The sequence below is a fragment of the Chrysemys picta genome, chromosome 11 (genome assembly GCF_011386835.1).
Source record: "Chrysemys picta bellii isolate R12L10 chromosome 11, ASM1138683v2, whole genome shotgun sequence".
Classification (NCBI taxonomy): Eukaryota; Metazoa; Chordata; order Testudines; family Emydidae; genus Chrysemys; species Chrysemys picta.
In genome coordinates, this window is record NC_088801.1 from 13,414,688 (window position 1) to 13,439,694 (window position 25,007).

Genomic DNA, 25,007 nt, shown 5'->3' on the forward strand with positions numbered 1-25,007 from the left:
TAATCCTGGATTTTGTTGAACGTAACCGAGAACCGTGCTTTGGCGGCACATTGTGGATGGGGTAGCAAAGATGTTCAGCAACGAAAGGGTTAAGCAGGGAGGTTCCCCCCCCCGTCCCCCGGTGGGTAGCACAAGGCACCTGCTTGGCACAGGGGCGTTTTGAACTTGTGACGTTTGCCTTCATCCAGCCCCTGCCTTTCCCTCCCTTCCCGCACTGCCCCGGGGACAAAGGTAGGAGCCACCTCGGCAGCACCTCACCCTGCGGCTCATTGGCACCTGCTCTCTCCCATTGGTCTCCAGGGGCCGCATCCTTCTGCTGACACCCGGGGGAGCGGCCGGCGAGCGGGATCTCAGGGCGCAGGCGGGGCTTGCAGGTTGGGGAGTGTTCAGCCCTCCCTCCCGCGGCCACACGCACTGCCAGGCGGAAGATTGAGCAACGCGGAGGCACCAAGCTGCTGCTGCGCAACCGGGTTTCTGGTCGGGGACATCGGAGACCAGCACCAGCCATCGCCCCAGGGCGCGTGAGCCACCATGCCTGCGCTGAAAGTCTGCATCGTTGGGTCTGGGAACTGGTGAGTGCCGCCTGGAGCCCGCACCCGCGGTGGGCTCTAGCCTTGCGCGGAGATCTGGGCGCTCTCTGTGTGCGCTCTGCGCCCCGCCGCCGGGCTCTGTCCCTTGGCAGGGGATTGCAGCACACGGGGACCCGAGAGCGCCTCTCTCTGCCCTGGGGGGCTCGGGCCAAGGAGCGGAGCCTGCAATCCTTGAGCCTCGTTCAGCGGCACGGGAGATTGTGTCTCTTGGCTGGAGTCTGGGGGGCCGGGGAAGGGAGAGCTCAGTCCGCCCGAGCCAGGCTGCAGCGAGCTCCGCAACCCGCAGCCAGCTCCTGCCTCCCGCTTCCGACTCCCCTTCTCACGGAGCAGAAGCGAATGACGGTGTTCTACACAAAACCTAGCAATTTGAGTCACCGCAAAAAAAAAAAATGACACCGGAGCTGGTTTTATTGGGGGGTGTATGTGCCGGCTGCACATTGAAGCAATTTCTGCCTTTGCAAAGCCACATACTGCCCCATGCTAATGGGAGTCCGGATTAACTCCACTGAAGGCAGTGCAGCTAGTCCCGACGCCGAAGCCTGTAGCAGAGTAGAATTTGGGTGTATTGAAAAGTCTCCAAACTACCAGTTATACTGTAGGGCAATGGGGGGAGGGGGGTTCTACCTGGGTTTTGAGATGACATTGAGGACTGCACATCACCTGAGCATTGGTTGGAAAGAGGCACATACACACACAGGGGCCTGATCCTTTGCCAGGCTGAGTTCATCTTGAGAGGTGCTGAGCACTCCTAATAGCTACTAGAGTCAGCGAGTGAAGGGGGCACTCAGGACTTGACAACAGGTTCTTAGCATCTCCCAGCCTTGAACCCCAGGGTCAGTGAAATCGGTGAAGTCAGTGAAATATTTGGGTTGGGGGGGAAAAATGAACCTAGGATTGGGCTATAAATGCCAGAAAAAGAGATGCAAAGTAAACTAGATGACTTCAGTTGTTTCAGGTTTTAACCATCTAAGGTCTTGTTTTGTCACACCGTTCGATATTAAAAGTGATTTTTAACCTGATAGTGTCTCTTTAACTAAGCTAGACCACCCCTCAGGCAGGCCCCTCCTGGAATGTGGCTATTGATAGGAAAGCCAGGAACCCGTGATCCTAAAATATTCCTAGTGAACCCTACAAGATCATTGGACTTGCTTGGCTCAGAGCTCTGCAAATCTATTCATTTTGTTACTCTTTCCACCTGGCCCCCAGCCTGACCTCCCTGTTTGGCTCGTCCACCTGTTAAGTCTCATCTCAGACTGTAAGCTCTTTGTGGCAGGGACTGATGTTTGCTAGATGGCTTGTACAGTGTCCAGCACAACAGGGACCCAACGTGGTTGGCCTCTAGGGACTGCTGTAATCAAAATGTGAAATAATAATAAACAATGGGACATTGTCAGAAAGACTGTGACTAGTGGAAGAAGATGTTCTTTACCTTTAGTTTTAGGGTTTTACAGTTGGGTGCTAGGAGAACCCAATGGTACTCCAAGGAGAGTTCTTGGAATTCCTACATTGGGGTACACACCCATCAGAAGCTGGTGGCTCATGGAAGAGGAACACATGCCACTAAGAATGGGAGAAAAAACAATAGAAATATGAAACACCAGGTACTTATTAGTAAGAACAAATAGCATTTTCATGTATACATCTCAAAGCTTTGCAGAGGTGCATCAGTATTATCCCCGTTTTTTTAAGATGGGGAAACTAGGTAGCTACAGAGTTTAAATGGCTTGCCCAAGATCACAGAGTAAGCAGCAGGATTGAGAACAGAATCCAAGTCAGCTGATTCCTCATAGTGTCCTCTCCACTCCGCTGTGCTATGAGGGGAAGCATGTGCACATGGCAGATACGTGGCTGCTCGTGTAAAATGCATGCTGAAACCTAAAGGTAGCAAGTGACTACTCTGAGCCTTGTACCTCTTGGGTGGAGAGGCAAGAGGAGGATTCCCTGGGGCTCCAGGAGAGTCTGTAGTGTCTTCCACGTGCCCCAGTCCCCAGACTGACTGTGAAATAACCTCATGCTCACCCATCTTCACATGTACTCTTCTTTTTATAACTTTCAGGTAATTAACTGCCACTGAACGCAGATTAAATTTCTCCTGCTTTGATATTTAGTACTGTTACCTCTGCCTGGAAATGGCAAGTGCATGCAATTTGCAAGATGGATTGCCAGGTTCTCTACTCTCCCTTTGGCTTTGGTAAACAGTTCTCTCTCTCCTCAGTTGAAGCTTTTTGTTTGTTTGTTTTCGTTAATTTCCTATACTCCTCAATGAATTATTGCAGAGATCTTTATGTCTCCTACTGGAAGAGAACATGCGGGTCCTGATTCTACAGCTATTATACAACGCAATACTTCCATTGACTTCAGAATCTGGATCAGCATATGTGCAGAATTGGGCCTCTGTAAGGGATTATTTTCCCTTGTGTCCCCTATGAAGGAGCTCAGTCTCCCAAAATATGTGCTCAAAATAATGCACTGGTTCTTTACACAGATTTCAAGAAGTTCTACACTAAAAAGGGACACAAATTTGAGAGCATGGTTCACAGTGGGGAAAAATGGGGATACACTACTAAAACCCCAGCAATCCCAGAATACCAAACCGTTTCTGCTAAAAAGATCACAGGGAAATAATGTTTACATTTTAAATTTAAATCATTAGGTTTCAGAGTAAACACCCTGAGATGAATGGAATTTCAGGGCAGTCCTTCATAGTTGAGTGTTATTATCTGCAGACTTAGTAAGACAGCATTGGATGAGCAGTCTGGTCATTATCTTCACAACCATCTTTAAATTGAAAGCTTAAATTCTGCAAAAGCTGATGGTGTCCCCAGAGAAGAGTTGAAAGGGGTAGCATCCTATACTGGCACAGTTCAAACCCAGGTCTGAAATCTGATGCCTCTCACTAGTATGTACACTCATTTTAAAATATTTCTCTGCCTTCCCCACCCTGCTGCTAGAGAACACAGAATTTCTTCCCTAAAGTCTTGTTTATACTGGGATTTGAAACCATCTTTTCTGAAGAACAGTGCATGTATATTCAAGTGCAGATCTCTGAACTGCATATTCAAGTGCAGATCTCAGATTGGGCATTAGGGAACGGAATGTCTCTCCAAGACGCACATTATGTAACATCTGTATTTTAAAGGAACAGTCTCACCCTAGAGATGACAAGTCAGATTTTGAAAGGTGCCTAAGTAACTGAGAAGCTCAAATCCCATTTTCACTCAACAGGATTTGGGCCCCTAAACACCTAATTCACCTTTGAGAAGGGGACAAGGTGACTTTGAAAATTTAACCCCCCGCAGCAAAACAAATTACATAGTGCATTTTAATATCGATATACTTCCCTATCCTTATATCCCAAGGGAATAACATTGTTGCAGCTCTGACTATGGAGGGCTGCCCAGTGTTAAAATTCCAGCTCCTGGCTTAGGCAACCCAAACCACTGTCTGGACCCGGAGATTGCGGCAATTGCATACAATAGGTGCATGAGTGTCACCCTGCCCCTTTATTCACTCTAAATTCTTGCTCATGTGGTCTATTGCACCAGACCAGACTGGAAGGCAGGAGGCGTCAGTTGCACTCACAGCACTGCCAGGAATTTAGTGGCTTCAGGCAAATCACTTTGCCACTCTGTGCCTCCAATTATCCACCTGTAAAATGGGGTTATTGATATTTACTCACCTTTGTAACACGCTCTAATATGTATAGAGGAAAATCCCAACGTGCTCAGTATTATCAAAGCATTTTAGGGCTTGGTCCTCAGAGAAGCTGAGCACCACTTGCCTTCAATGGGAGCTGAAGGTTCTCAGCAGCTTGCAGGATCAGGCCAACTCATTTCATCCCCCTTCTGGCTCAGAAGGAGAGCAAAGGGTCAGTACGCCTTGTACGTGCTCCTTACATGAAGGGGCAAGGACTAACGCCAGGACAGCCTTCACTTAACATCATGCCCACACAGAATTTTAAAGCAGCATTTGCATTTTCCTTTGAAGTATTTTAGCACCTTTCCCAGGACTCCACTGTTCTCCAGAAAGGTGCTGATACGGTTTCATATTTCTATGACAATTCAGCCTTACATGGGTCCTGGGTTTATTGCTTCATATGAATGAATATCGTGCTACCCCCATTCTGCTCTCCCCCTTGTTGTGAATCAGGAGGATATTGAAATGGGCAAGAACATTGCTCTGGAAAGCACTTTGGGTGTGATCCATAACCTACTGAAATCAAGAGGGCTCTTTCCTCTAAGTTCAGTGGACTTTGGATTTTGCTTTCCTTCTGGACTATAAGAGCAGAGTCTGACTGAACAGCATGGCATGCACACTTCTTTCTGTGTGTGTGTGATCCAAATCTCTCAGTGGTTCTTTGGATTGTTTAAGCCAGAAGCTGGGTGGCTTAGAGTAGTTGCAGCTGGTGGAAACACATTTTAAAGCAGAAAAAAATCATTTTTATTTGGGGGAAAGGGTGTTTTTTGAGCTTGTCAAGGTTGAAACAGTGTTTCTTTAAAAAGCAGCCATAACAGTGGAATGTTTACCTCTAGCAGACACACCCTTCCTCTGTTGCCCTCAAACTAGATATTTAAGTAACAGTTCAGGGCTCATTTCTGAGTCTCAGCAAGATAGTTGACACATGACAAAAATGTTTCAACAGCTTCTCTCAGCTGCCCAGTGAGTCACAGTGATCCTTATTATGCCAACAGTATCGGAACCCTTATCATGGATTTGATTATATAAAGTACCTGCCAAACCAGAGGAGCAATAGGTTTTGTTAGTTAATAATGGTTCTGCTATTTTTTTAAAAAATACAGATTAATTTCTAAATTACCGTATCTGGGGGCCTGATCCTCCAAGATGCTGAATGCCTTCCACTCCCAATTTACTTCAGTAGGAGTTGGAGGTGCTCACTACTTTACAAGACCGAGCATTTATTAGTAGAGGAGCAAGTGTCTATTTGATACAGAGGGGACACTCTCTCTCTCTCTGAAATGTTACTTGTCTCCTCTGTAGAAAACCTGGGTAGATTGTTCCAGTTATACCAGTATAATTAAACCACTATAATTCCACCAGTACAACTCGCTATCTGGACACATTTATTCTGGAATAAGAGTGCTTTTTTTTCCTTCAGCTTAGCATAAACCACTTTCAGAGTGACACAGGCTAAACTGAAAAAAACACTCTTATTCCAGAATAAGTGTGTCCACCCACATGGGGAGTTAGACCCATATAAATATAAACTATAGTAGTTCAAACTCTACCTCACACTGGTATAACTTCCCCATGTAGCCAGACCTATCGATTATAAATTGCTCAGGGCCAGGGCTGTCTTTTTGTTCTGTGTTTGCACAAAGCCACACACAATGGGATCTTCATACATGACTGGAATCCCTGGATGCTACTGCAATTCAAATTAAAGAGAAAGACACTACTCTAATATTAATGAGCCATCCTGCTCCTCTGGGGACTGACCCTGCTTCTACTGAAGTTACTGATAGAATTGTCAGTGACTTCAGCCAGAACATTGCCATCCAAAAGTTCTACGGTCCAATAATGCAGAGAGCCAGCACTTGAAGCATAGTACTACTATTAGGCTTGGTCTACACTACCCCCCCTAATTCGAACTAAGGTACGCAACTTCAGCTACGTGAATAACGTAGCTGAAGTTCGAAGTACCTTATTTCGAATTAGTTCAAACTTACCTTGGTCCACACTCGGCAGGCAGGCTCCCCCGTCGACTCCGCGGTACTCCTCTCGGCGAGCTGGAGTACCGCAGTCGACGGCGAGCACTTCCGGGTTCGACTTATCGCGTCCAGACTAGACGCGATAAGTCGAACCCAGAAGTTCGATTTCCAGCCGTCGAACTTGCCGGTAAGTGTAGCCAAGGCCTAAGTCATCTATCCTGGAAGAAATTGTTTTAAGAATTAGCAGCAAAAACTATTTGTTGTTGTTGATTTTTTTCATAAATGGAGTTTCTGTCAACCCTTTAATCGGTATCTAATTAGAAAGGACAGCCTTCTATTACTTTTAATAAATTGATCTTTGGTGAATAAATGAGGTAAAATGTTGTTTATGTGGGAGTGTCCCTTGGCTTTGTTTGCATTCATGAACCTTCCCTGCCACGCTCCTATAGTCTACTAAACACTGGTTTCACAGATAAAGTAATTCTTTCCAAAGGCTGGTTAGTGCTGAACTATGAATTTCAAATAGGTTAGGTAAAATAGAGCACCAGTTTTTGAACTCTTTGTTTATCTCCCATTAATTCACAGTGAGAATCTTTTCCAGCTGACTGCTGAACACCGCCTCAGATTTTTCTAAAATTGCTTATTTAGTAACCTAGATTCCTTTGTGTTCCAGTCTTGTCAGTTTCAAAACTGTGCCCCTGTAGCATCTGAGCACATCAGCTATGAAGGCTCCGCTGGAAAAGCAGTCTGGTTCTGAGAGCTGCCAGTCCACTGTCAGCTACTAAACACTTTAAAGAGAGCTTACCGTGTGCTGGAGCCTATCTTTCCATTTTAAAATGAGCTTGGATTGCTTAAAGGCCAGAACAAGCAGTTTCTCTTAACGTTTCATGCTCCTTAGCTGGTATCCGAAATAATCAGCATCATTTTTTTTATACTTAAGTCATTTTAGATTTGCCTTTGTTGGCCTGATTTGCAAAGATGCCAAGCATCTGTAGTTCCCATTGAAATCAACAGGAGCTGCGGATGCTCAGTAGCTTTGAAAACCAGGCCAACTTTTGATATTACAATAGTGCCCAGAGAGGCTCCAGGTGAGATCTGGGCCTCTGTATTGTACTTGGTACTGAGTACGCGTTTGGTAAGAGACAGTCCCAGCCCCCAAGAGTTTACAGGGCCGATGAAGGATGGGAGGGAGGGGGGAGAACATTGTTCCCAATCTATAAAATGAGGATAACAGGGAGATTAAATCATTTATCCAGGGTCATAGAGAAAGCGTGTGGCAGAACCAGGAGCCTCCAATCTCCAGAGTCCCAGGCCAGTGCCTTAACCACAAAAGCAACCTTTCTTCCCAATGCTTATCACTGCACACTTCCACAAACCATCGCCCTCCTTTCAGTCTCCCATTCTGATAGGACGGGCCGAGAACTGCACTATAAATTAGATATAATTTTAGTATTAAATATGGTAGGCCTCATCTGTTTCACAAAGAAAATCCTTATGCCCCTTTAACGAATATTTCCCCCTGACATTTTTACCTATATACATTTGTAAATGACAAAAAAAAAAAAAAAAACCCACAGATTGCCTTCTTGATACAAGGCCTCCCAACACCCCCATGGTCTTTGGGTAGCCTGGTATCACTGCATACCTTGGCACCTGTCCTGCGGCCAATACTCAGGCAAAATGCCCATCGACTTCAGTGGGACTTTTGCATGAATAAAGACAGTAAGATAGGGGCCCTTATTCTGTTATTGCTTATTGAGCAATTGGCCTTGTGCAAGCTGATTTAAGTCACTACTATAGTTGAGTGAAGGGAGGCAGTTACAACATGGTTTCCCTCTGTCCCAGTTGCAAAGTAGTTATGACTTGTTGTTTGGACAACATCTAATTGGACTTAACCTTGGATAAACCCAAGCCTTTATCAGTTACTGATAACTGGCTAACACACAAATTATGGTCTGTTCATGCTTCTAATTGTAGCTGTGTTGTAACTGGGTCAGGGGACAAGAGTATTGTAACCAGATCCTCTGACTCCAAAGTTGTATTTGTAATGTGGACAGTTCCTTAAAAGTCAAAGTAGCTCAAAATGTTAAGTTCTTTCTTAAAACGTAAAGACCACTAACCAGTATTTTCATGGTCATCTTCTACAGTTAAATCAAGTTTTTTGTTTAATTTAAATATTTTTCCTGCAGTGTTCATAACTCAAACATGGTAGTATTATGCTGGTGCATGAGAAAATGAAATCAGGGAAAATTACTAGTCTAATTTCACTGTCTATGCCAGTGGTTCTGAGCCTATTTACCATTGTGGGCCACGTGCGGTATGTGGGACGCATCAACACAATATATGTACTGCCTGTATGGCCATGAGGATGTCACATAGGCCGCAGCTGTGTGCCGACTGGACTGCAAGCAGCCCGGCGGGCTGCAGGTTGAGAACCACTGGTCCAAGCTGACAGAAAAGCAAGTAAATGCACAGCATGAATGATGCAAAGTAAACTAGATGACTTCAGTTGTTTCAGGTTTTAACCATCTAAGGTCTTGTTTGTCACACCGTTAAACTTTAAGAGTGATTTTTAACCTGATAGTGTCCCTTTAACTAAGCTAGACCACCCCTCAGGCAGGCCCCTCCTGGAGTGCGGCTATTGATAGGAAAGTTTGATACATTTCAGGTAAGATGCACAGACTTCAATGTATCCAGATTGTTCAGCAGCATCTTCTCGCTTGGGTCACTCTACTTTTTTTTGTTATATTTTTTATTTTTTAAAGAAGCTAAGAAAAGTATCTGAGAAACAAAATTATTATTCAAAGTTCTAAATTAAAAACAAGATGTAACATGCTACATCATGCTTACGTTAACCCTGGATTTCCGGCCACACGTGTATTTTACTTGGTATCCATTTTCTGTATATCTCAAGTGGGTATTTTCTTGACTGAGGGAAGAGGCTTGTGTTGGGCTTAGTGAGCATATAAACATGGCCATAGTTCCTGTAATGCAGGCCTTTCAGTGAGGTCGGAGTATTTTTTCAGTGCAGTTTGTGCTTCCAGGTGGAACTAGGGTTACTCAACTTTCCTAAGGAGATGGTTTCAAAACTAATATACAGAATCCTGTCTCTAAGTATTTTACTTTGCTATACAGGGGGTCTGCTATTGCAAAAATTATTGGCAAAAATATCCAGAAGTCTAACAGGTTTGATCCTGTTGTGAAGATGTGGGTGTTTGAAGAAATCATAAATGGGAGGAAACTCACAGAGATCATAAACAAAGAGCATGAAAATGTGAAGTATCTTCCAGGACATACGTTACCTAAAAATGTGGTAAGTTGGCTAAACAACTGAAATGTTCTTTCAAAGCTTTAAGACTGATGGTTGGGCCAGACTGAGAATTTCACAATCCCTGGTTTGCTTTAAAAAAGTGGATTTAACACTAGGGAGAGGTGATAGGTTGACTGGGGGGGAGGGAAGCTAAAGTTCTTTGTTTAGACCTTAATTCTTTAAATGGAATCCCTGTTGCTTGGATCATTTACAACTAGTCATTAATGTATGAATTAGCGGGACTTTAATCCTGCTTTAACTGCCAACCTTATCTGTGGGTTTACTATCTCATCCTATGTACACATGCCAAGTATTAAGATTACTTACATCTCTTTTCTGCCCAACTTACTCTAACATTCGCATTACTTCTGAATTTGACCCACTGAGACATTTGTAAGTGATGCAAACATCTAACTTCTAAAGGACATACAACTTCGAACAAACCAGCTCTATTTGTGGTTTTGTACACGCAGCTGAAAATCAGCACATCTCCACAGCATTTATAGAGCTATGCTGATTTATACCAGCAGAGTACGTGGCCCATAGCGTCCACCCTAACAACATTAAGGTTGTTTTAATCCCCCCTCCCTTTCTAACTCAAAGTTCAATAGAAAAGCTAACAGCATGGAATATAACAGCATGAATAGCATTGCTGTAATTCCGTGTGGGATTTCAGAATAGAAAAACATAGTCACTTTAATTGGTAATACAATAAAATCTACCAAAAGCAAAAAACTAACTTTTACAGCCCTTCGAAATGTGTGATCATACTAGATAATTTATCGCTTCAGAAACGTGATCGTTCTAAATTATTTATAGCTACTTAATTTAAAGCAAGCCGGGTGACATCTTGTTTGTTCAGGAGCTTGCCAGATGGTCGTGTTTTGGAAAGTAAAGAAACCAGCACAGCTTTTACAGAGTAGCTTTTAATTTGTGCAAACAGAAATTAACATGCGGCATATGAGTGGCCTCCTTGCTTAGAGTAGTTAATTTTTCTAAATTTAGTATTGTAATAGCATGTTTGCACTCACATGACTTGAAATTGACATAGGTGGATTTGATCTCCGTGGTCTAACACCAAGCGAGACATGAACCACTTTGATTATTTTTACAACAATATAACAGGAGAAAAAGCCTGTTTTTTATTCCTATCCCGGTAGCAGACTCACCCTAAAACCTGACCTACGCTAGAAAGTTGTACCAGCTAAACCAGCCTTTTTCCAGCACAGCCTGGCAGGTGTCCATGCTTAATTTAGTCTTTTATTGACAAAACCTTCCACTTTTTCCAGCATAGTTATTCCCCTTTTCGGAGGAACGTAAATCCCTGCTGGTATAGTTCTATCAGCCCAGTGGCAGTGTCGATGCACAACCTGTACCAGTATAAGCAGTCCTCTACATGCAGTCCCTAATGCAACATACGTTCCCTTCATACATACAACATACAATCTCCGGCAGCACTTGTGAACTCCACTGCCCAGGGGTCACAGTGACTGGAAGTCACCCCCACTTCTAAATGCCTTAGACTGCCTTCACAGCCACATCTCTTCCTGTTATCTGCTACCTTTTTGCGGAAATCACGGCTCCTTGCTTTTGAGCTCATGCTGCCTGCTGGTCCAGGCTGGAGGTGCTAGATTTCCTTGCACTGTGGGGAGAGGAGTGTGTATAGGCTACTTTGCTCCTGCAGGAAGAATAGTTACAGTGATGTGGTGAAGCTCAGATATTTACCCCAAAGAAAAGCCCCAGAATTGCACAAAGCGTAAGGCACTGAGGTAATTATACTGGAAGGTGAAGACCACTAGGAGTTCTAGACCCACCTGCATATCTTGTGCCCAGGGCCGGCTCCAGGCACCAGCATTTGGGGTGGCAATCTGCAAGGGGCGGCAGTCCGTGGCAGCGGCAATTCGGCAGCAGCTTCCACGTTCAGCTGCCCGTGGCGGCAATTCGGCGGCTTCTGTCTTCAGCGGCAGCTTCTGTCTTCAGCCGGAATTGCCGCCGCGGCGGAAACGCGTGTGCCGCCCTAACAGCACACGGACTGCCCCCGTCGTCCGCGGTGGCAATTCGGTGCGCTGCTTGGGGCGGCAAAAACAGTAGAGCCGGCCCTGCTTGTGCCTTTTATAACATGCTGGATGCTATAATCAGCAGGGACCCTGTCACTCCACTGGAGACACTTCACATGCTGGGGTTTGCATCACACACACACACACATCACTGTAGAATTTAAACAACGAGTAGCTCTTCACTGCTTAGGTCATAAGTTTCCCAGTTCATCTTAGATGGATAAGGCTATGGGAGAAGTGTGCGTGAACAGTTTGCTCGGAGGGTGTGTTTTAATTAGTTAAAAATTAGTCCTGTTTTTGATGGCTCACTTCACTCCAATATGTTCAATGACCGAGTGGAATTCCCCATTCACATTGGTCTAACTGGGTTAGGCCAGTTATTTTAAAAGAATGCGAATCCTTGGCTTTGAAGGCGCTGACGCGGAGAGCTGCACTTTGTCTAGCTGTGGACCTGGACGTGCTGTTTGATTTCTGCTCAGCTCATCCTATGGCACAGATGAAGGGCCCCACTCTTAGGGGGATATGTTCTCTTATTATCATCAATAAAGCTACTGGTAGCTGTGGCAGAGTGAAATTCAGCTGCTGACTTCCGTATAAGCCCTGGTTTTGTTGTGAACGCCAGCTGGAATGGTTTACGCTTGGGACAGGGTAGGGCATGCCAGCTCCTTGGCGTGTGTGTGTTAATTTTTTGCAAATACTAGGCCAAATCACTATCTCCTGCAGTGAATCCTGCTTGGGCAGGATAACTATAAGGATCCCCTGGCAGAGTTTCTCCTTGATCATTCCATCAGGATGAGAGGAGTAACCCACATATGGTAAGCCATGGGGTCTGCCACAAACCCTGCAGATCCCCATGGATCTTGAAGCATTCACCGGTGACCAGAGTCATCTGAGGAGAGGCCCTATGCCTCCACACCCTGGCAGGATGGCTCCAATGTAACTGTATTACCAGGGTCACTTGGCTGCCTTTAAGAACTGCATTAAAAGGGGCGAAGGGCCTTCCCTGCTTTGCAGGGCACTTCCCAGATCATCTCCACAGGGCTAGTATGGCACACTGGTTTAAGAAGTTAGGATATGCTGCCTTCCTGGACATTTTGATCTGGAATACAATACCTGATTGCATTAAAGGCTAACACTCGGTCATAGCATTAATTAATTTAAGGATTCCTTTATTTTTAGTTTATGGATTCCTATTTTAATGCCCTTCTGTGATGGTTTAGGTGTACAATTATTTTGTACGTATGTTAATTCACTCATGGTACGAGGGACGGTTAATTAATTTTTTTCCTCACTTTCGTCCTAGGTGGCTGTAGCAGATGTGGTTGAAGCAGCGGCTGGGGCAGATATTTTCATCTTTGTTATACCCCATCAATTCATTACACGAATTTGTGACCAGATTATTGGTCACATAAAACCTGGAGCATTCGGCATTTCACTGATCAAGGTAATTTGTGATCTCTACAATCAATCTGTATGCAGTGAAGGAATAAGTATGCAGTATGGAAAACTTGGGGCTAGAAATGCCAAAGAGCTACAGGGCTAAAGCCTTAATGCTCTATTCCATGTATTCTCCCCTTTCAGGGCTGTTTTTGAGAGCGCACACACACACACAAGGACAATAACACTTATAGTTGGTTTTACAGAATTGAAGTGATTTGCAATTGTAATCAGGGAGGCTATCTTAAAAAGCTAAAGAAGCCAGAGACAATCTGAAAAGGAAAAAAAACATTTAGGACGTTTTTAAAACTTGCAGTTTGCCTCCAGCTTTGGAGTCCACTGCTCCTTCTTTCCCATTGTTATAGAAAATCTCATTTAAAACATGAATTGAAGGAAATAGAATTAAAATTTCAGACCTACAGTTCTCCAGCTGTTGCCTTTTCCCTCCCTTTTAAGATTCTCCTGCAAACAGCAATACAAGAGGAAGGGAAGCATAGTGCACCTTGACTTATTTCCTTATATAAAGGAAACTGGGGCTGTGCTGTTTCCGTTTTCATAGAATATGTGTTACGTTTAAGTCTTGCCTAGAACATTTAAAAAACACATTACATGAAAACTTGATTATTTTACAGCTACGGGAAGTTTAACACACAAAGAAAAAGCAGCCTCACCATAAAGTAAAACCTTGAGACATACTGTTGCACTGGGTGCAAGTCCTTTCATTTAAAGGGAAAACTGCCTGCAGAGGGCCTACCGCATGAGGCCTACATTTCACACACTGATGCTCTGTCACCCTCATTTCTTTTCTAATGACTTGACTTTGAATATTATCTTTTAACCAGGGGGTTGATGAGGGTGCCGAAGGCTTGAAGCTCATATCAGACATCATTCGAGAGAAACTGAAGATAGAAGTCAGCGTGCTCATGGGGGCCAATATAGCCAGTGAAGTGGCTGATGAGAAGTTCTGTGAAACCACCATTGGTAATGATCCTTCAGGGAGAGTTACAGTCAAGAGCTCTGATTGGCTCTACCACAAATATTCATTTCTACTTCTAGCAATCCCTAGCAGAGGAATAGGACAGCATCTAAACATAGCGACAGAGTATAATGTGTAATTGAAACATGGAAACCTTTGAAGGGTTTCTGAACAGTTTTATGTATAGACCACGTATTAAACTCTGAACCTCCTTCCCTTAAAGGAATGGCCACATTTCCAACAATAGCAGTGGAAACAGGATCAGACTCAAACAACTGCAGGTGCTAGTAGATGCAGCAATTAGCTACTCTCTTCCATTAAAAAATTAGGCTCAATTCTCCTCCTACAGAAGTCAATGGGAGACTCCTAGTAATGTCAAAGAGATTGTGTCAAGTCCTTCAGTGGCTGACATACTGCAAGGAAAGTGCAACCAGCCCCACAAAGCCTCCCCCATCCTTCGTTTAAATTTCTCAATCCTCCCACCTCGTTGTAACTGAAATGGTATCACTTATTATTTTCCTCTCTCACGCAGTGCCTACCTGAGCACAAACTGTTTCAGTGGTGTCTCTAACCTTTATATTTTTACAGTAGCTTAAAATCTGTTGTGAAAATTAAAAATGCAACTTTAATTTATTGCAGCTTGACTGGCTGTTTCAGATTGTATGTGCAAATTTCAAACGGCCCCTTCCTGTGCAATGTTAATAGTGAAAACTATAGCATCTTGGCAACTTTTGCTCTCTGAGGAGGCTGTTCGACATCAGTAGGAACATTAGCTAAGCAATATTGTTGCAGTAGATCTTTCTGAGAGCTTGGAGGTGAGTTTAGCACCTTTGCTTGCCTACGTTTTAACGCTGGGTTTGAGGTTACTTCTTCAGAGGAGTTGCCTCTTTGTTCTCCTGCCCTTCCTCAAAGTGTTTCTGCCACTTCTATTTGGGAGAGAACATCTACAAGAGCTTCCTTTGCTGCTAGACAGGCCAGAGATCGGCACTTCAGAGAAACAACGTATTCCCACATGTCAACTCGCCTAGAGAGTGAGGGATACAAACCAGGCTTCTGAGTTAGAGCACTAATCCAAGGGCTGCAGGACTGAAGCAGCTCAGGCTTGCTCTGATGCTTAACAACATGGGGCCTGATTGCCAGAGGCGCCGAGCACCCAGAAGTCCCACTGGAATGGGGACTGCCGATGCTCAGCCCACTGAACATCAGGGCCACATCGCTATTATGAAAACAAAGGCCAACACAACTTTCTAAAAGTCAGGTAAAGCCTCATTCAAAGATCCCCACACAGCTTTGCCAGTAGCACTGCCACCTCCCCTTCTCCATACGAAAGGACACTGTTTTCATAGCTTGATACATGACCTCAGTATGGCTGGAACACCACTTTTCTAACAGCGCCAATACTGAACACCTTGGTCTATGGATCCCCCTGTAAGTGGGAATGCATTTGGTATTATGAGACGTTTGTCCTAGTGGGTTAGCAATACTTTTATTTGAAAATGTAAAACAGCATCATTGCTATGTGCAAACTTGAATTGATCCTGACACCACCCTGCTAATAGGTTAAGTGACTTGGCCATACCCAAACTGTGAGTCAACAGCTGAGCCAGGATTAGAGCTAAGCAGTTTAATTCAACCGTGGCCCTCGGGCAGGGCTGTGTGAGCTGGCGGCATATTTGTGTAAATCGGTGCTTTCACTGTAAGAGACTAAACGTACACTAGAAAACCGCACTCGGCCAGGTTTGGAATTATACAAGCTAACCACACCTGTAGGGCAGAGATGGGTGTTGGAGGCTATCTATCCATAACCACTTGAAGTGTTGTTATTGGACATGTTTTGCTAATGCATTTTGACTTGTGCGGTTATACTGGCTGCCAGCTGCAAGAACTGGTATTGGTTCACAAATCCCACTTTAATAATGTCTAGTTATACAGATTACAAAACCTAACCCTTCCCTCAGAGTCATCCCCCTACTTCAGTATCTTGTAAACATACACGTTTTGTCCACCCCGTAACTTGTGTAGCCAGAATGTGTAACTCCCATCCTTCCTTCCACAGGGTGCAAAAATGAAAAGCATGGGCAGATCTTTAAAGAATTAATGCAGACCCCAAATTTCAGGATTACCGTGGTGGATGACTGTGATACAGTGGAGATCTGCGGAGCCTTAAAAGTTAGTGATTCCAAACCAAGTAATTGTTTTTTTAGGGCCAAATTCTACCCTCACGTCTCGTTTCAAGGGTCCCTGGTCTAGTGCTGGCTCCGCCACTAGGTTATTAGATGGCCTTGGGCAAATCATATGGGAATATGTACGTACCTCATAAGTGTGTTGTAGAGCATTTCAGAACAAATTATACAAATGCTTTCCTTATTGTAGGTATGCATGCCTCTGAGAGCAGAATTTGGTCCTCAATACTTCCTTGTCTAGGTAGATCGTAAGCTCTTAGTGGTAGGAATTCCTAGCACGTGTATGTGCAGCACCTAGCACAATGTTACTCTCCTCTTATTTGGTGCCTCAGGGCCCTCCTGTAATATAAATAATCATAATCATTCAAACTACAATTAACATACAACTTAAGTTAGATTTCTTTATCAAAGAGCTTTTTTTTTTTTTTTAAATAATAAAGAGGTGGCAAAAGGATAAAATAAAGAAAGAAAGAAATGGAGCTATCCCATCTCCTAGAACTGGAAGGGACCTTGAAAGGTCATCAAGTCCAGCCCCCTGCCTTCACTAGCAGGACCAAGTACTGATTTTGCCCCAGATCCCTAAGTGGCCCCTCAAGGATTGAACTCATAACCCTGGGTTTAGCAGGCCAATGGATACTCCTCTTTAAGCAAATGTTTTCTTTCCAAAGTTCAAGTAATAACTTACAAGGAAATAACAGACTGTAAGCTCTGTGGGGCAGGAACCATGTCTCCCAGTGGTGTTGTAACACATTCAGGAATAGTGGCACTCCAGTCCTGATTGGGACCTCTGCATTAAACTGCAATGTAAATGAGAAATAATACTGAAATTGAAGCCTGTTCCAAGCAGCACTTGAGTGAGATGGACAGTTTGTTTTAAAACCCATTGAAAATGCACTCCAGCAAACAGCACAGTCATGTATATTCTTATCATTCAACTTATTCTGACAAAAAGCATCAGTGGCTTGAACTGAATCGGTGTGTGGTTTACCTATAAGTAAATTAGTTATTTACATACACAAACATGTATCCCAGGCAGGTTTCACTGGAGTGTTTTTTGTATGGAAATATTTCAGTAGGAGCCAAGACTGGGCTGAGAGTTTCAGCAGTAATGGTGCAGAGAGCAAAACTGAGGCATGAGCATTTCTGGGACTTCAAACTTAAAGGTAGCCACACTAACACCCACTACTACAATATATCATGAACTACACTGTCTGACTACAAAGTGTGGGATATTTTTGATTAAGCATTTGATTAGGATGCCCGGTGAACCTCTTTTAAACTTTTGTAAGGAGAATAAAATGTTCCTGTAGGCATAGGCCAAGTTTGATCTACTGCAACCGATGCCTGTTTATGGAGGTAGAAATCCAGGCTAGGCAAAAATTCAATTAAAGGTAAGAAGAGAAAGGTCACTGGATCCCGCCGCCAACCTGGCAACAAGGGGAAAAAATTATTCCAGCTGCATTATATGGGCCAAATTTTTAACACATTGCCCTTCATTTTGCACTCGGAAATAACAGTGGGAACATTTTTTTAGGCCTTAAGTCCAATTACTTGACATTTAAGTGCTATGAAGTATGCTCACAATTATTTGGAATTGGAATACCTGAGAGCACTCAGGTAAAAACAGGTTTACTTACTGTGTTCACTTACAGTTAGCATATGCTACCAAAGAACTTGCACGTCTTATCTGATTTGGTTTCCTTCTCTCTTTTGCACCTTTTCATTAAACTGGTTTTAGAACATAGTAGCAGTAGGAGCTGGATTCTGCGATGGATTGGACTTTGGCGATAATACTAAAGCAGCAGTCATTCGTTTGGGCCTCATGGAAATGGTAGCCTTTGCAAAGCTGTTCTGCAGGGGCCCAGTATCAATAGCTACTTTTCTGGAGAGCTGCGGCGTTGCTGATCTAATCACTACATGCTACGGGGGGCGCAACAGGAAAGTAGCGGAAGCCTTTGTGCGGACAGGAAAAGTAAGGAGCATTTTTGAGGCATTATAAGCCCATGTGTTAATCAATTGTGTTTTACACACACATCAACAGTCATCTTCCTGATGAAAGGAGAACACTGGCTCTATGATCTAAGAGAGGAGGGTGCAGAAGTGACTCACTCTCCTTGCCAACTGCAAAGACTGTTTCAGGGAATGGTGTAGCACATATTATTCCAAGCATGTCCCAAGAGTTGAAAGCTTTGGGCTGAACAAAGATGGACTAAAATAAATCGGAAGGAGAGAGAATAGTATCCACAATTCTAGAATAAGTGCAAAGCCTCTTCCCCCTTGGAAGAGCACAGCCAGTGCTGCTTCCTTCTGCTTATAAAAGCAAAGGTTATATAATATGGACTGTTTGCCTCAGCCACTGCTTAGAGACCCGAGAAAGAATCTGTTCAAGCCTCCCACTACCTTCTGTTCATTAATCACTTGGCCTATAACAAAAGCACAAGGCAGGCGTGGGCTGCAGTTTAATCACTGGATTCTTTTGTCTAACATTTTCAGAAGCTTTGAACGCTCTGTTCCGTTATGCAGCTTCCTTTTATTCTGTTTGTGTGATCACTCTCATTTCTTCTAGTCCATTGAGGAGCTGGAAAAAGAGATGCTGAATGGACAAAAGCTACAGGGTCCTCAGACTTCAGCTGAAGTCTATAAGATGCTGAAACAGAAAAACATGGTTGATAAGTAAGTAGTTTGAGTTTTTGAATATCAAGTTGACAGATTTGTTATAAGCAAAAAGTTATTACTAGTTCACAACTGTTTAAAGGTCTTTATGAAACAAGTACATAGTCTGTCCATGTCCATAAAGTATAGGTGTCCACATCTCAAGGCACCATCACTGTTCACATTAGCCTGCACTCTTACTGGCAGTATCAACAGAACAGGCCAAAGGCTGAATGGTATGCAGAACAAACTACTTCACCTAACAATGGTCCTGTCCAAAAAAAAAGGAAAATTTGAGATGCAGTGTTGGAGGCAGCCTGGGTACCTGATCTGTAGACAAATAAGATTTCATGCTCTGCTATCAGTGTTACACCTTTCACTGCTACTAGCTACAATATGAACTTTAACTCGTGCCTTCTCTAAGTAAGATTATCCTGCATAGCTTTCTAAACGAAGACTGCTTGTGTCCTGAAAAATTTCTATGCGGTAGGAGCATTTTAGTGACACAAGGGGATGCTATTGGAGTACAGAGCCATTTAAAACAGTTTCCTTAATGACCTGAAAAATCAAAAAAGGAATCCTACAGAAAGTGGAAACATGGATGAATGCTAAGGAGGAGTACAAGAGAATAGCATAAGCAGGTAGGGTCAATGAGAAAGGATAAAGGCATAAAATGAGTTATCTAGCAAGGGACATAAAAGGCAAGAAGTTCTTTAAATACACTAGGATCAAGAGAAAGATGAAGGAAAGTGTAGGTCATCTAGTTAAATGGGAAGAAGAGCTAATAACTGATGCCATCAAGAAGGCTGAGGTGTTTAATGCCTAGGTACTCAACACAGTATTAACAAGGGGAAGGAAAGCAGTCCAAAATAGGAAGAGAACAGGTTAGATTAGAGAATATTTAAATTAATGTATTCAAGTCAGCAAGAATTGATTAAATTCATCCTAGGATACTTAACGAAACAGCTGAAGCAATCTTGGAACCATTAGTAATTATCTTTGAGTACTCATGGAGGACTGTCGAGGTCTCAGGGGACTGGAGAAGGACAAACACAGTATCTATCTTTAAAAGGGGGAATAAAGAGGACCTGGGAAATTATAGATCAGTCAGATTAACATTGATACCAAAAATACTAAAACATATTATTAGACAATCAGTTTGTAAACCCTTAGAGGATAATAGGTTTATAAGGAATAGCCAGCATAGATTTGTCAAGAACAAAATCAACCTCATCTCCTTCTTTGAGAGGGTTACTTGCCTAGTGGATGGGAAAGGAAGCAGTAGATGGGATATCTTGATTTTAGTAAGCCTTTTGATATAATCGCACATGACATTCTCAAACAAATTAGGGAAAATGGTCTAGATGAAATTACTGTGAGGTGGGTGCACAATGTGTTGAAAGACCATACTCAGAGAGTAGTTAAAGTATTCGTTGTCAGTCTGGAAGGGCATATCTAGTGCGATCCCACAGTGCTCAGTCCTGAGCCCGGATTTATTCAATATTTTAATTAATGACTTGGAAGACTGAGTGGAGAGTGTGCTTATAAATATTTGCAGATGACAAAGTGCTTGCAACCCCACCCACACTGGTTGCAAGGGGTTGCAAGCACTTTGGAGGATAGGATTTGAATTCAAAATAACTGACAAATTAGAGAACTGGTCTGAAATCAACAAGATAAAATTCAATAAAGAGAAGTGCAGAGTACTTCACATATGAAGGAAAAATGCAAACACGCAACTACACAATGGGGACTAAATGGCCGGGTATAGTACTGGTGAAAAAGATCTGGGGGTTATCACAAATTCAGTACGAGTCAACAGTGCGATGCAGTTTCAAAAAAGGCAAATATTACAGGGTATATTATCAGGAACATCATATGTAAGACATGGGAGGCAATTGTCCTGCTATACTTGGCAGTGGTAAGGCCTCAGCTGGAGTAGTGTGTCCAATTTTGGGTGCTGCACTTTAAGAAATATGTGGACAAATTGGAAACAGAGTCAATAGGAGAGCAACAAATATGATAAAAGGTTTAGAAAACCTGATTTAGGAGGACAGGTTAAAAAAATACTGGGCATGTTTAGTCCTGAGACGAGAAGACTTAAGTCTTCAAATATGTTAAGGGCTGATATAAAGAGGACTGATCAGTTGTTCTACATGTCCTTGCAGGTAGGACAAGAAGTAATGGGCTTAGTCTGCAGCCAGGGAGATTTAGGTTAGATATTAGGAAAAACTTTTTAACTATAAAGATAGTTAAGCTCTGGAATAGGCATCCAAGGGAGGCTGTGGAATCCCCATCATAGCAAATGAAGAACAGGTTGGACAAGCACCTGTCAGATGGTCTAGGTTTACTTGGTCCTGCCTTGGCCAAAGGAGCTGGACTTGCTGACACCTCAAAGTCCATTCAAGCCCCACAGTTTTATGATTCTATATAAGCACTTGCGATTACAAATGAAAACATTTGAATTACAATTAGGCTTTGCCTCTGTTTCAACTTGCACAATGAAAGTATAGGAGTCTTTCAGGTTCTCTTACACTCACACACTGCTGCAGTATTTAGGGTGGAAGCCCTGTAAGGAGGCATTGAAAAAAAACCTCATCCATAGGAATTGTAATAATTATGGATAAAACTTCTCTTGGTTTTAGATTTCATAAAAGTTCGTTTTGACAGAACCTATAACGGACCAGACAGTGCCCCTTTAATGATATTCTACATTATGCACTTAGTTTCAAATCAATTCCATTCTCTCATTCTTGACTGTAAAATTATCTAACTTAAAAGGCAACCAGCAAAAGGAAAACATTCTTTGCTTTTTTATGCTATGTAAGGGAAACCATGTGAGGTTCAGTTCTGCATGCTTTTACCTTAGAAATATCACAGCTTGTCTTTCCTGGAAGACTCCTTAGGAGGAGTAGGAAGCAGAAGGGAGAGTTTTCCAAGTCCTTAATTGAAAGCACAGGTTGCTGAGTTTTTTCCATACAGCTTTCTCCCACCTGTTTGTCAAGCATTAGTGTTAAATAGGCAGGCACCTTCCCTACCCCAAGATAAACAGTAACATCCTTTCCTCTCAACTGGGCCAGTTTCATTCTCTTTGTACTTGATGTCTTAATCCTACAACTAGCTCTCCAGTTATCCAGACAATCTCGGGGGGGGGGGGGGGGGAACCCACACAAGATAGATAGGCCTAAAATTTTGAGAGAAGAGGAAATTGTGAAAGGAGAGGGGAAAAAGCAGCATGAAAACCCTTCAAACTCTGTTTTACATCCTAAAGCAGAAAAAGGCAGTACTTTTCCCTCAACCCCCATTTTCATAGGTGTCAAGAATAGAGGAGCTGTTTGCATAAAGTCAACTTTCAAAACCACTTTAATTATTTCATCCTTCTTTTAGGTTTCCATTGTTCTCAACTGTCTACCAGATCTGCTATGAGGGTAGGTTGGTCCAGGAATTCATCTCTTGTCTACAGAATCATCCACAACACATGTAAGAATTTCATGTGGCTCATCTGGATGTGCATTCATCTCTTCTGGGCTTCTCTCGACTTGGTAGAAAATAAAAGCAGCCAAATAAGTCATGTGGCACATAACTCTTCTTGTAAAAGCAACGTAGAAATTTTTTTTGGTACAGTCAGCCTGAATATTTCAATAATTATCTCCAAGGAAGTAGGATGGATACAGGATTTAATAACCTTAATATGGGTTTGACTTTGGTTGGTCTTTTCAGAATGAGCTCTAGGAGAATTCTTTTCTTTCCTGTTGATTATAAGTAAGGGTAAAGATTTTGTCACAAATGTTTTTAGTAAAAGTCACGGACAGGTCATGGGCAAAACAGAGAAATACACGGAAGCCATAACCTGTCCATGACTTTTACTAAAAATATCCCAGACAAAATGGGGCAAGGAGCCGCCTGCAGCAGTTGAGGGTTGTGGGGCACCCCTACCACCTGCAGCTCCTGGCATCCCCCAGGTGCCAGGAGCTTGGGTTCCCCACTGCAGCCTGGGGCTGTCCGCCATCTGCGGTGTCTGGGAGCTTGGGGGTTTCCCTTGGCCTGCAGTGGCTGGGAGCTTGGGGTTCCCCCGCCACCCCTGGCCTGAAGCTGGGTGGGGGTTCTCCTGCTGCAACGCCAACAGAGGCTGGGAGGTCGGGGTTTTTCCTGCCACTGCCAGTAGGGCGCTCATTCCCCAGCCCGGAGATTGGGGGTTCCCATGCCACCCGCGGTGGCTGGGAGCTCCGGGGGCCTCGAGGCAGCGGGGGTACCCTGCAACTCCCTGCGCCAGTGGGCGGTGTGGACTCTGCAGCTCCCAACCATCGCAGGCTGAAGTCACTGATTCCGTGACTAAATCGGAGCCTTAATTGGAAGCAGTCCCCATACTGATCTGCCCCCCCACCCGCATCAAATCTAATTCTCGTGCATCTTATCACTTTGCCCACTAATATTTCTCATACAGAAACAGTGTAAAGATGCATGTAATTTGGAGAAAAACCACTTGGAAAATAAATCAAAATTAGTTAACTTTTCCTTAAGAAAAGACTACTTCAGTATTGTCAAGTGGACAAACATGGGCTTATACAGTTCCCCTAAAATACAATTCCATTTCAAAAGCAAGGTGTCAATACAATTTCTTACTCAATTTGATTTCCTAATAGAAAACTTGTGGGAAAGGGTAATTGTTACTCTCCTCATATGACTGACTGTTCAGTAGACACAAACAGAGCAGTTTAATATAATGAAAATCTTACCTCTGAAGCTTCCAAGTGTCCTGGTGAAGGATTTTCATTAATTTCTTTTCTTAAAGTACAAGGATTTTGGAGAGACTAAATAACACTGCAAAATGCATCTGTTTAGCGTCAGTATTTCTCAACAATTGATGCCTAGGACTTATCATTAGTCAAGATAGTAAAATGTATTTAAGATTGATAATTAGGGTCCATGCTTCACCCTGATGTATACCATGTGCAATGTTGTTGATTTCAATGGGGTTACAAGTGTGCAAAGAAGGGTAGAATTTGGCCAGTGAAGTTAAAGCCCTTGATGTTTCACTGCTACACACGCACAAAATAATTGCTATAAACGCACAGACTTCCTACAGGATTACATTGGTGAATGAGTCTGCTGCATTTTAACTCTAGGTAGGAGGCCACTAGAGGCCAGTGCAACTTCATGCATCATCCAGTAGACACTGCACTGCAGCCATAGCCCTGCTCCTCCTGGAGATTAAGCTACCCATTTCCATCATGCATTCTACACTCAAAAAGATCTACATCACTTCTGAATCTTAGTGACACCCATGCTGACTCATGCACCAATGTTTTCATTTTGCTACAGTTGGCAGCCAGATTTCAAGGCTGTAATTTAACTTTTTGAACACTGTTTTATAACTATTTGGGTAACTTTGCATACTCGATGTTTTCCAGGGTTAAAAGCCATCTATGAATGAATTGTGGTACTTTTTTTATATTCCAACCTTCTGAAAAAACATGTACATTAAGAAAGGATGTAACTTAGAGGCAATTTTGTGCAAAAAGTATTTCGCTGTCATGCGAGGGCATAAGTTAGTGTTTTATAAATTCTCTATACAAAGACTGAAGTAAAAGATCTTTACATTAGATTTTTTTCTTCCACATTTAACAAGAACCCTGTTACATCCTTGACATTGATTTGTTCAGATTAAAAATATAGAACCATGGGGGGAAAAAAACAAAAATCTCAGCCTTGAAGATGATCAGGAAACAGCCACACAACTCCCATCCATTTCAATGGGAAGCGTATGCCTAAATTCCCTACACAGTTTTGAAAACCTCAACTTACGTCTTTTCGGGGTTGAATGTAAATATGTTGCATGATTTTTAAATGGAAATTACGATCATAGGTTTGAAGTTTTGGGCCCTTTCTTTGCTCTCCTTAGTCAAGCCAAACTCCATTTGAAGTCATTTTAATATTATAGCGTGTTTTCAGGTTTAGACAATGTATATCAAGTAGGAGTTCATAGAAGTATAAACCGATTTAACTCTGCTAAATTTATAAATATTTGCTGTCATTTCATTTTTCAAAGGCACAGTTAAAATAATTGACAATTCTAATACATAAAGTACTCTCTCTTTGATTGTGTTTAGTGTTTGAATTTACAATGTGTGTG

At 43.0% G+C, this 25,007-nt stretch overlaps 1 protein-coding gene across 1 annotated transcript; it reads left to right on the forward strand.

The window, feature by feature from the left end:
* The first annotated feature begins 431 nt into the window (after positions 1 to 431).
* Positions 432 to 24,974, forward strand: LOC101931423 (glycerol-3-phosphate dehydrogenase [NAD(+)], cytoplasmic-like). Its single transcript, XM_005279833.5, has 8 exons — positions 432 to 572; positions 9,395 to 9,572; positions 12,930 to 13,070; positions 13,906 to 14,044; positions 16,096 to 16,208; positions 17,961 to 18,194; positions 18,789 to 18,895; positions 22,262 to 24,974. Exons 1-8 carry the CDS (start codon positions 532 to 534, stop codon positions 22,356 to 22,358), a joined length of 1,050 nt encoding a protein of 349 aa, XP_005279890.1. The 5' UTR covers positions 432 to 531; the 3' UTR covers positions 22,359 to 24,974.
* The last annotated feature ends 33 nt before the right edge of the window (positions 24,975 to 25,007 follow it).

Bases quoted from the DNA above. Each gene is read 5' to 3' on its own strand.
- LOC101931423 (XM_005279833.5), top strand. From the start codon at position 532: ATGCCTGCGCTGAAAGTCTGCATCGTTGGGTCTGGGAACTG. The intron at 13,071-13,905 runs GTAATTTGTGAT...TCTTTTAACCAG, and splicing joins TCGGCATTTCACTGATCAAG to GGGGTTGATGAGGGTGCCGA. The intron at 16,209-17,960 runs GTTAGTGATTCC...AACTGGTTTTAG, and splicing joins AGATCTGCGGAGCCTTAAAA to AACATAGTAGCAGTAGGAGC.